Source organism: Melozone crissalis, unplaced genomic scaffold (assembly GCF_028551555.1).
Source record: "Melozone crissalis strain CALT ecotype California unplaced genomic scaffold, PUWL_Pcris_2 ptg000013l_1, whole genome shotgun sequence".
NCBI lineage: Eukaryota > Metazoa > Chordata > Aves > Passeriformes > Passerellidae > Melozone > Melozone crissalis.
The window spans coordinates 42,734,384-42,745,797 of NW_026535791.1; the positions used below are offsets into that span (position 1 = coordinate 42,734,384).

The 11,414-nt window shown below is 38.4% G+C and overlaps 1 protein-coding gene across 3 annotated transcripts in view; it reads left to right on the forward strand.

The window, feature by feature from the left end:
- Positions 1–8,264, forward strand: part of HERC2 (HECT and RLD domain containing E3 ubiquitin protein ligase 2) — a 102,553-nt gene extending 94,289 nt beyond the window's left edge. For all 3 annotated transcript variants that reach the window (XM_054272344.1, XM_054272346.1, XM_054272345.1), the window contains exons 87-93: positions 1,657–1,798; positions 2,563–2,757; positions 2,855–2,967; positions 3,840–4,030; positions 5,768–5,873; positions 6,411–6,623; positions 7,265–8,264. In XM_054272344.1, the coding sequence (XP_054128319.1) occupies positions 1,657–1,798; positions 2,563–2,757; positions 2,855–2,967; positions 3,840–4,030; positions 5,768–5,873; positions 6,411–6,623; positions 7,265–7,537 (1,233 nt within the window). In that variant the 3' untranslated portion in view covers positions 7,538–8,264. The remainder of the gene's footprint in view (positions 1–1,656; positions 1,799–2,562; positions 2,758–2,854; positions 2,968–3,839; positions 4,031–5,767; positions 5,874–6,410; positions 6,624–7,264) is intronic.
- The last annotated feature ends 3,150 nt before the right edge of the window (positions 8,265–11,414 follow it).

Here is an 11,414-nt window from a genome sequence, read left to right on the forward strand (position 1 = left end):
TAAATAAAAATGGTCTGATCTTAAAGTAGGCACAGCATATGAATGATTTAATGATTTGTTCTTTTTGAGTGTCATTTCAAATTAAATAACATCCCTCCTTCCTGGTTATTGTTTCCTCCCTCATCAAATGTCCCTTTAGAGAACATTCATTTCGTGACAGCCTTAATTTTCCTACACTGATCAGACTAAGGTTTTTTTATCTCCTTGTGTAGAATAGTCTTTTCTGTACTCTTCATGATTTTATACTCTCATTTATTCTGTTGCATTTAAGTTTGAGCATAGAAAAATGGAACTCAGGGTACAAGTGAGAACGGTGTACTTTTAAAATTATTACAGTGATACTTCTCTACTGCTTCTGGTGATTTTGTGACATCTTTGAATTGTGTTTCCTTCATAGATCTGTCTTAACATATATTCCTCTTCCTTAGCTGATTCCAACTCAGAAGCTTCTGTAAACATTTTTTGTTAGTGTCTCAGTGCATGGCTTTGTGTACTAGATTTCTCCCAGCTCTGGGGAGAGAATTGTTCTTGGTTGAAGAGAGTCTCATAGGATGGCCAGTATTTTTCAAGCTGCTTAAGATTAATAAAAAGTTTCTCAATTGAAAACTTCTTGGGCATACAAATTTTGCAGAAATCTATTGAATTTAAACCAGCTGTTGATAGAGAGAACATCTTACACATGAGGAGGACCTGGATGTATCAGCCTTTCACTAAAACCTGAAAGAAATCTGGTAGTTGTTTCATCTGGAGCTGTCAGAAATACACAGCATGAGAACAACTGGATTTTGACATGCACTGTAGCTTGTAGTGTGACTAAATACAGTGGGATAAGTTTCAGCTATTTCTGAATGAATTTTCTCACAGATACTGATGATCTGTGTGCACGTAGGAGTCCATTTGCAGTCAGAACAGGTTGAGAAGATAAATTGCAGAACACCAAACGGTGAAAAAAAAAAAAACCCTTGTGTTTCTTCAGCTCTCTGTTCACTTTCCATTTCTTTCCTCTCAATAGTGGTGAAATGATTTTTGTATTCTTACCCTCTTTGTGTGCATCTCTTGCAGCAAAATCCATGGGAATTTTCTTTCATGCCAATCTTAGGTATCTCCATCAAATATTAAAATACACTTTTTCTGTAAGAAAACATTATTCGTGTATCTATATACAGATGTATTTTAGTAGTATTTACTCTCTTTTAGAGACTCCTAGTAAGTATCATAGATGCATATTTAGCTGTTACTATTAATGAATATAAGAATAACACATTCAGTTTTCTGGCCAACAACCCAGTCTCTAATCTGTCTCATGAGTGAAAAACTTACCCAGATTTGTCAGTTGAATCTGAGAGTAGAGATAGGATGAATTAACTAAATGGACTGAAATCAGAAAAACTTAATTAGCCAAGTCAGGAGCTGTTTCTTTATAAACAAGAGATGTCTTTATCATCAGACTTCATCTTTGCTATCCCTCTGTCTTTTTCCATTTTCCTTTAAAGCTAAACATATATAGTGCTGATTAATGACAGATGGACAAAGAATGCTTGGAAATTCAAGATAAGGTGTTGGTGGCTGGGGGAACTGAAAATTCCTTATTTATCTGCACAGTGATGCCAGTTGAAGTATGTCTTACAGTGGCTTTTATATATGCTTACTCAATAGGTAAAACGTTCCAGGAGTAAAGGAGGACTGGCTGGACCTGATGGTACAAAGTCAGTGTTTGGACAGATGTGTGCTAAAATGAGCTCCTTTAGCCCTGATAGCCTTCTGCTTCCTCATCGTGTTTGGAAAGTCAAGTTTGTTGGTAAGAAAATTCTCAACACTCCACCCCTCCTACTTGGCACTTAACTTGGCAGTTTTCTTGGGGTTTACTCTTTTGGAGAACCTGATAGAAGGAAGAAAGGGATCCAGAAAACCAGTGTGTGTGTGTGGGCAGAGGAAGGTGTTTAAAATGCTGGGAAGTAAAAAACCCTTCAAAATAATTTTATAAAATCCCTCAAGATTAATGGAAGCATGTCTGTAATTCTCTTCAGCTTCTTGGGCAGCTCTTCTGCTTACAACAAACATTCTGCAAAATATAAACCTAATTTTTCAGCTGTCTGAATTGGCAAATAATCCTGGCTAGCTAGTTTTACTGGTAGGGTAGTTTTTACAATTCACCTATCACTCTGAGCTTTTTAATAAAAAATACTTTCGATTGAAGAGTCATTCTATCTATTGTGTATGGGCTAAATAAAACATACCTACTTTAAAATGCTACTCATGAAAAAGCAATACTATTTCTGTTCTATTTTATTGTGATTAGCATATGGCATAAAATATTTTCTACACTCTGTTAAAACAGTATTTTTGGCATTGTGATATGTCATATAATCTAAATGATACGTTTTGCAGTGAACTGGAAACATCCAAATACAGAGCCAGACTTCTGGGTTTTCATATGAACGGATACAACAGTGTAGCTTTTAGTGAACTTTTGTTTACACAATTATCCCCAGAGAGGAAATAGAGTTTGTTTCAGTTATTTTTGAAAGAATATTTAATTTTGAGTCTTTTTTCCTCTCCAAGGTGAATCTGTGGATGATTGTGGTGGAGGTTATAGTGAATCAATAGCAGAAATGTGTGAAGAACTTCAGAATGGGCTGACCCCTCTGTTAATTGTTACTCCAAATGGAAGAGATGAATCTGGAGCAAACAGAGATTGTTTCCTGTTAAATCCTGCTGCCAAGTCACTCCTGCATATGAACATGTTTCGCTTTCTTGGTAATTTCTCAGCAACTTTGTGGCATTCTGTGTGCTTTATGTGTAGTCAGAATATAGGGAATCTAACAAAAGCAATGGACTGTGTTTAAACTTACAGGTGTACTTCTGGGCATTGCTATCCGGACTGGCAGCCCTCTGAGCCTCAACCTGGCTGAGCCAGTGTGGAAACAGCTTGCGGGAATGAACCTCACAATTGCTGATCTCAGTGAGGTGAGAAGGAAGTTCCTGGGCAGGATATAACTTAGAGAAGACAAGCAGACTCTGGCATGAATTTCTCAAGTGATTGGTTTCTGTGGTTTTTATGTCCTTGTATTTTCACTGGCCTTTTATATTTTGAGCCACTATAGAGGAGTGATTTGTACTGACTATTAAAACTGTAAATTAAGTTGTTCAAGAGTAGTTAAATAATCTGTTTGAATTCTAGAGCATTCTCAAATCTTCTTATGGGTTTGACTAGACAATCTTTGAGTGTAATCCTTGTGGTCCAATTCTTACTTCTCAGTAGACCTTTCTGTAGCTGTTGCTGTCTGTTGTACCCAGATGCAATAACTGATTTGAAGTAAAAGAAAGTGAGTTCAGTCTTTTACTAGTTTGTGCTCACATACTGAATTTCACAAGCTTTCAGTTTCTGCTTACCAAGCTCGGTAAATGTGGAATCAGACTTAGGTCTTCATTATGAAGAAAAGTTCCTTCTCAAATACTGTCATGTAGAAATGTACTTCCTATATTGAGTCATTTACTTGTCATTGAGGGGATTCCTTTTGTACCAAATCCAGTGCTGGGAGGGATGATTATGCTTTTAAGCTTTAAATCAATTTTCTTGTATGATACAGTTTCTTGGCAAATGCCCTCCCAAAAGATTGACATCTAGAATATGTGCACTCTCCCCCATCCAACATAATGAAGCTTGTTGTAAAGTACTAGGCTATTTTATGGCTTTGAATTCAAGTTAAATGAATTGTGGTCAGACACTGGTCAAAGCTTTTGGTAAGTGACACATGATGCACTGCTGTTGGTATGCAAGAGATGCTGTTATATAGTGCTAGTAAACTGGCTTTAACTCGAGTTTCTTACTTTCAAAGGTTGATAAAGATTTTATTCCTGGGCTTATGTACATTCGAGACAATGAAGCTACTTCAGAAGAATTTGAAGCTATGAGCCTCCCATTCACTGTGCCTAATGCAAGTGGTCAGGATATTCAGTTGAGTTCCAAGTACACCCATATTACACTGGATAACAGAGCAGAATATGTGAGGCTGGCAATAAACTACAGGTTTGTTGAATAAATCATTAAAATTATTGATATGAATATGCATTTTATTTTAAAAATATATATCAGCTTTTAAACAATGCTACTTTAGCCTGTTATATACAAGTATATAAATATTTTTATGTGATTACAGTGTTGATTTTCTGGTTTCACTTATTTTATCCAAGGAGAAGATTCTTAAACTTGATTTTTCGGAAGCAAAATAAATGAGCAGATGTGCCTCTAGATTTGTCCTGACTCAGCAGTTTTGGCAGCCAATTTTATTGGTGGAGTAATGTCCCAGGTGTCTAATTCTTCCTGTGGGCTAAAGTAATAGGCTTGATCAGTAAGCTCTCTCTGAAGAGAGCTTAGATCTAGTACTGCTGCATTCATACTTTTTCAAATCATCAACTGCAGTCAAGGGCAGTATCAGCTGAATTCTTACTCCAAGTTGGAATGTACAAACCAAAATGTTCATTCCTTGGGTAGGACAGTGATGCACACCCCTGGGTGCCGCAGGCTGAACACCCCACAGAGATCAGTGGGATGCTCAGTGTTTGAGAAGAGTGGCCTTTGGTTGCTTATGTGGCCAGGTAGCTTATCTAGAGGAGTGCATCTCAGAAACAATCATAAGCATCTTGTCTCTGAAGCAGTGAGCCTAATGCCTACTGAAATATGTAAATTTAGGTAATTTGGGTAAGAAATTGGTTCAGGCTTGTTTTATTCAATCCCCCATATTCCTCTTCTTTAGAGAGTGCTTGAGCAAGACTGTATCATCACAGTCTTATATGCTTGCTTATTAGTTCATAGTTACAGTGTCTGCCAGCAATTACGAATTACAGCCTTAGTTTTTCTTTTTTTTCCCCCCTGTAAATAGTGGGAAAAATTCTTAGACCAATTTCTGACAGAAAAGAGAGAGGTTTCATTTGGAGCTGATATTCCTTTGAAGAAATGTCTTTGCTCTCTTGCCAGTTGTGGCTGTCCTCAGAGGACCCAAGCATTTCTAAAGCATTTTACAGTTAAAAGCCCTTTTGGAGAAACATTTAAAGGTTAAGTATCAAGTTTTTTAACTGTATGAATCCCTTGAGAGGGAAAACTAGCACCTGAATAGAATCCATGTTGAAAAGTGGATGCAAAAGACCAAACTTGTCCTGACATCTTTGTTTATTTTGATGATGACTAGCCTGAGGACAGCACTTGTAAGAGATGTCTCTGCTCTGGAGGGCTCTGTAAAACATCTCAGAAATTATTTGACAGGGTAAGAAAAAAACCAAACACAAATCATGTGTGGCATCAGAAGTAGCAAAATGTTACTTATCTGTGTCTGTCTTGAAATAAAAAAACCTACTGTCCCCTCAGACATCTTATTTTAGTTCAGATCCTTTTTTGTTTTTCTACTGTAAGGTCTGTCTAGTGCTGAGAATGTTTGAAGTTAGAATTTCAAGATACAGGCACTCTTTTTCCAAGAGCATATTTTTCCAAGTGGGATATTGTTTTGTTTTTGCCAAGTATAGCACATGAATAATGCTGGAAATAAAATACCTAAAATATTGGGAGATATCTCCTCCATATTGAGCTTGCTGTGCAATAGGAATTGGTGTAGTAAATCAAGTATCGTGTAGAAAATGTTAATGTTCTTTGGTACATAGCTGGACATTTGAGGAGAATGGTTTAAGTTGCTTTGATAAGACAGTAAAGTAATTCCTATAAATAATTGCTAGAAATGACATTCACAGAAACTCTGAAAATGTTTCTCTACAGGCTTCATGAGTTTGATGAGCAAGTTGCAGCAGTTCGTGAGGGGATGGCCCGTGTTGTTCCAGTTCCTCTACTTTCACTCTTTACAGGATATGAACTGGAAACTATGGTATCAATTTCTGCTTTGTTACTTCTGACAGATTAACTTGGAGTGAGATTATTCATTCATTTGCTTTACTAGTACAAACCCCACATTACATGCTGTTTACAATGATTGCTGTGTGGTTGAAAACATCAGTTCAAGGGAAGACCAGGAAATGTTTAATTGCCCTCTTGGTGCTAGTAAAATTATTTTGACATAGCTGAGCAGTGATGTAATAATTCATTATAATTATTACAGGAAGAAACAAACAAGCAAAACCAAAAAAACCTCACATGCCAGTCATGTCATTCCAGTGATCTAGAAAGTAAATTGGAGATACTTCTAAGTCAGGAGTATGAAAAATGTTCATTACTGTTGCCTGATGGGAAGATGTATATTTACTATTTTTGTACTAGGAAACTATGCATGGCATCTCAAAGATCTGAATGCTCAGTTTGTCAGTGTAAAAGCTGATTAAATATTTTAAAGGAAGGCAGGGAACAAATCAGCTGTAATTGATTTGATCAGACTTTGTATAGCCTATCACTATATTTTATTTTTCAGGTATGTGGAAGCCCAGATATCCCACTTCATCTCCTGAAATCTGTAGCAACTTACAAAGGCATTGAACCAACGGCTTCCCTGATACAGTGGTTCTGGGAAGTGATGGAGTCCTTCTCCAACACGGAGCGATCTCTCTTCCTGCGTTTTGTGTGGGGCAGAACGAGGCTGCCCAGGACTATTGCAGACTTCAGGGGGAGGGACTTTGTTATTCAGGTAATTCAGGTATTGTTGTTGTGTGGGATGGCGAAGTTTAAAAGCTGGTAGTGGAGAAGTAGCAGCGTGGCATAACAAAGGCTTGATTTCATTAAACTGTTCTGCAGCTTTATATTGTAGATTCAACAGTGCAACAGTTGAATAATGTCTGTGACAGTTATATAACGTATAGAACTATTTCTTCTCTCTTGACTTGGACAAGTGGATATTCCTTTAATTTCCCAGCCGTTTGTTTCTGTGAATTTTGATAGTTTTCCACTGTCAGGCAGCTGTTTTTCCTGGCATTTATTTAGCATTTCATTCAGTTCAGTTAATAATTTCAGCTAAATTAAGACCACACAGTCTTCAAATCATTTTTTGATACTGTCTGAAGTAATAGGGTCTTTTTTAGACTTCTCCCAACCCCATATTCATAATCAAAGCAGCTCATAAATGTCTGGTTTTATTTATTGATTTAGTGGAGGGAAAATGGATTTAGCCTCTTCATGGTTCTTTTAAGAAACTTCAGCATCAGAATCAAAGGATACCACAAGGTGCTAAAAAAAATTGCAGTTGTTATTTCAATACTTATTTGTGTTTTGGACAGTGAACAAAAATCAAAAATACAGTGCTTTTTTTCTCTTTTTTTTTTTTGTTAACAGGTATTGGATAAGTACAATCCTCCAGACCACTTCCTTCCTGAGTCATACACGTGCTTCTTTCTGCTGAAGCTGCCCAGGTATTCCTGTAAGCAGGTGCTGGAGGAGAAGCTCAAGTATGCCATCCACTTCTGCAAGTCCATCGACACGGATGACTACGCCCGCATTGCGCTGACAGGGGAGCCGGCGGCCGACGACAGCAGCGACGACTCTGATAATGAGGATGCAGATTCTTTTGCTTCAGATTCTACACAGGACTACCTAACAGGCCATTGAAAAGTAGGATAAGGAATAGTAGCTAAAAGCACTGAGGCAAAATGCCAAAATGACAATGAAGCCAAGGACAGTTTAGGTTTCAGAATAGAGACTGTACAGTCAGAGGGATGGTAATCTTCTGAGGGTGGGGAAAGTGTGTTTGCTACTCACAGTAGGACTTAAGGATTACAGCTTAATCCATCAGCTTAAAATAAATGGCACAGTATATGGGCATTTAACATTTATTTTAAGAGCTGAAAATGGCCCCCCATAATGCTGCACTACATTTAGAACCTTTGTGTTTACTGAAGTGTTGTAAATGTTTATATAAATATGGTAGTGCAGCATCCAAAAGGCAGTGAAACCTTTAAATTGTGGGTGCAATAGGTTTTTTCATATTAAGTGTTGTGTTCTGTGCATCTTCTTGATTGTATATTGGAAATACTGTGCAACAATGGAATAGTATTATAAATATTTCAATTAACTTTACTAGAAGTTTGTTAAAAGTTTTTGAACATTGAATAAACATTATTCCTTGAAATTCTTCTATAGATAATTAAAAATGGCCAATAGTTTCACCTCCACCCCTGGTTTGTATATTTTAGCTTATGCATTATTTATCTCAAATTTGATACCTTTCTGTGAACAGCATCATAATTCTTATCATGGAAAGTGTACTGTATATAATTGGTGCCATGTAAATGCAAAAGTTATAATTTCTCTCTAAATAAAAGTTCTGCCACATTAAGAACCAGGATGTGGTTTTTTGTGGTAATGCAGCTCGGACATGGGATGAACATTGAAACAGCTCTGCTAAGAAATGTTTCTGTAATGCACAAATGCACAGCCTTTGACCAAACTGCTCCACCATTAGTAAGTGCATTGCCAGAGAGATTTTGTGAGCTACAGTAAACTTGAGCAAGTCCAGATAACATCATAATTGTAGTGATTAGGTACACCTTGTTTATGCAGTTGTTCCCAAGGATGCTGTTGTCAGTAACGGTGAATTACTGGATGGTGAATTCTTGGGCACTTGGGGAAGAAAATTGAGGAAGTGTAAGGGAGAGGTGTCATGAAGTACCTGAACATGAGGAGAAGAGTCTGATCATACTCATGTAACATCGTATCACTGAGAAAATTTAGTTACCTTACAAGGCCTGGTCATGATACCTTGGAACAGGACACACAGATCATGACCCATTCCTGACCACACAGTTTATGCACTAGTTTTTCAAAATGGAAGATGATTAATGTGCCAAAGCACTAATATTTTACTTTAAAATCTATTAGTAGGTGATGTCATACCATTGCTTCTGTAATTATTAGGATAGGTATATGTGAGTATTCAACATTTTACAATTTAACATTTTACAGTTATGAGTGGATTCATTATTTTTTTGTGAGTGCATTTGACTGCTGTTCCAACTAGATTAAATATTAACTGTGATCATGAACTAAGTTTTCATGAGACAGACTTGGTATTTCAGTATAGTGGTGAAACTACTGGTAGTCAGATGTCAGTGGTTTGAAATATGTTACCTTTAGAGTCCTCTGTTTAGTGCTAAAGATCTCGTGCAATAAATGCCCCTTTCCTGATCTTCTGTCTCATCAGAGGTTCCAGAACTCAGGCCTGTGCTTGGTCCTCCAAATTTTCTCTGCCTGCTGCTGAAAAATGCTCTGTCTTTTTGAGTCTCTAAGATGCAAAACTCAAAAATCTTAAATCTCTTTTATCTTAGCTGCTGAATTTAATTTCTTCTGAGGGTGAGGAGTGAAGAAGTAGTACAGAAGTGCTCATGTGGTTGTCTGCTGCCCCTATTCAGGCTAAAACCATAGCCCTGTAGGCATCCAGCCCAATCAAAAGGATTCTGTAGCCAGCTTTTCAGGAGAGGGGATGAATGAGTCATGCCCAAATCTCAGTACAAGATCTTTGACCAAGTTCAATTGCCATTCTTGAATTTCAAGCCCTGTTTCAGAAGCATGTGGACTACTGTAACATGGAGTTTATAACTTGCTTGTAGGAAAAGAAAAACAATGTCAGGGTTTTCTATCCGAGAAATGCAAAAAGGAAGCATGCTTAAGGAAAGGAATCTGTATGCATTGCTGAATTAAATATTGTATTGTTGCATACAGTTGCATTGAACTGTAAAAGAAGTTTCTTAGGCCTTCTTCTTTGCTTTCCCATCCTAACAGAAGAGTGTCAGGCAACTTTTACACTGTGATGCTCGTGACCTGTGGCCTGACTTACAGCATTTCATAGATTATCAGGTTGGAAGGGGCTTCAAGAGTCATCTGTTCCAACCTTTATTGGCAAAAGCACAATTTAGACAAGACAGTTAAGCATTCTGTCCAGCTGAACCTTAAAAGTGTCCATGCTGGGGAAGTCTGCCACCTCCCTGGTGAGATTATGCTGTGAAATTTTTTTCTCTTCTAATAATAATCTCAAGAATAATTTGTACCATTATCCCTTCTCCATGTCACTCCTTGTAAAAAAGGAGTCTCTATCTTTGTAAGCACCCTTTCTGTACTGAAACGTGTTGATAAGGTCTCCAGCTGAACAAACCCAGTTCTTACAGCCTTTCCTCACATGACAGGCCTTCCAATCCTCTGGTCCCCTTTGTGGTCCTTCTCTGGATCCTCTGCAGCCTGTATGCATCTTTTTGCACAGTAGGAACTAAAACAGTGCAGTGTTCCAGGTGTGGCCTCATAAGTGCCAAGTGGGATAAAGACTACTTTTATCAGTGCTGGTGACTCCATGTTGATGTAAGCCAGTGTCTGGTTGGGTTTCTTTGCTGCAGCAGCACACTGTTCATTCATAGTGAGCAGGCAGTGTGCACCACGTGCCACACACCAACCAAGCCCGTGAACGTGTTGTGAAAGGTGAGCAGTTTTGTCAAGCATGATTCATCCTTCATGAATCCCTGCTTGCTTTTCCCAGTCATGGGCTTCATCTGACTTGTGATAGCCCTCCAGGAGGATTTGTTCCATAATTTCCCCAGGGGCTTAAGTAAGTCTGATGAGCCTGTAACTTCCTGGATCATCCTTTAAGACCTTATTTTACATGTTAGTCACATTAGCCTTCTTGCTGCCTTCTGGGATATCCCCTGATCTCCACAGTTCTCCAAGGTTGTGGAAAGCCAAAAATTATGTCAGCCAGCTCTCTCAAACACTTTCAGGTGGATAATGTCAGGGCCCATCAATTTGTAGGGGTTGAGCTCCTGCAGCAGTTCACACACCAACTCCTTCTTCACTGATGGTGAGCCTATGTTTGCATCAACCTGGATTTTTGTTCCAAAGGCTAGAGGCCCAACAGTGCTGGTAAAGACCAAGGTGAAGAAAGTGTTGAGAACTTCTGCCTTTTAAGCATTGCTGGTGACTAATTCACCTTTCCTGTTGCACACCAAGTCCGCATTTTCCTTCTGTTTTTACTGGTTGTTTACGTACCTGAAGAAACCTTTTTTGTGTTTTTCTTTTTTTTTGCATCTCTGGCCAATTTCAGTTCAAGCTGAGCTTTTGTTTTTCTAACTGCATCTCTGCAAACCTTGACGATGCCCTTGTAGTTCTCAGTGGGTATTCATTCCCTTTTCCTCTAGCCTATACCCATCTAGTGTGATCCTACAGCCATGTGAGTTGTCACACCATGTTTCCATTATTCCTGCGACATCATAAATTTCTGACTGGGTGCAGAGCCCCAATTCCTTGTGCTTGTTCCCCAGGCTGCTACATACACTTGAGGTGGTTAGTCCTGAGGAATATTTGTCTCTGCTTGAGTCTGGAGCTAGATGGTTCGGGTTGGTTTGGGTTGTAACATCCAACCCATAACTATTCTATGAGCCAGCAAAGTTAAATGAAAGATTCACCTTTCCAGAGACTGTGGGAAAAAGCAACCCCTCCAGGCAGG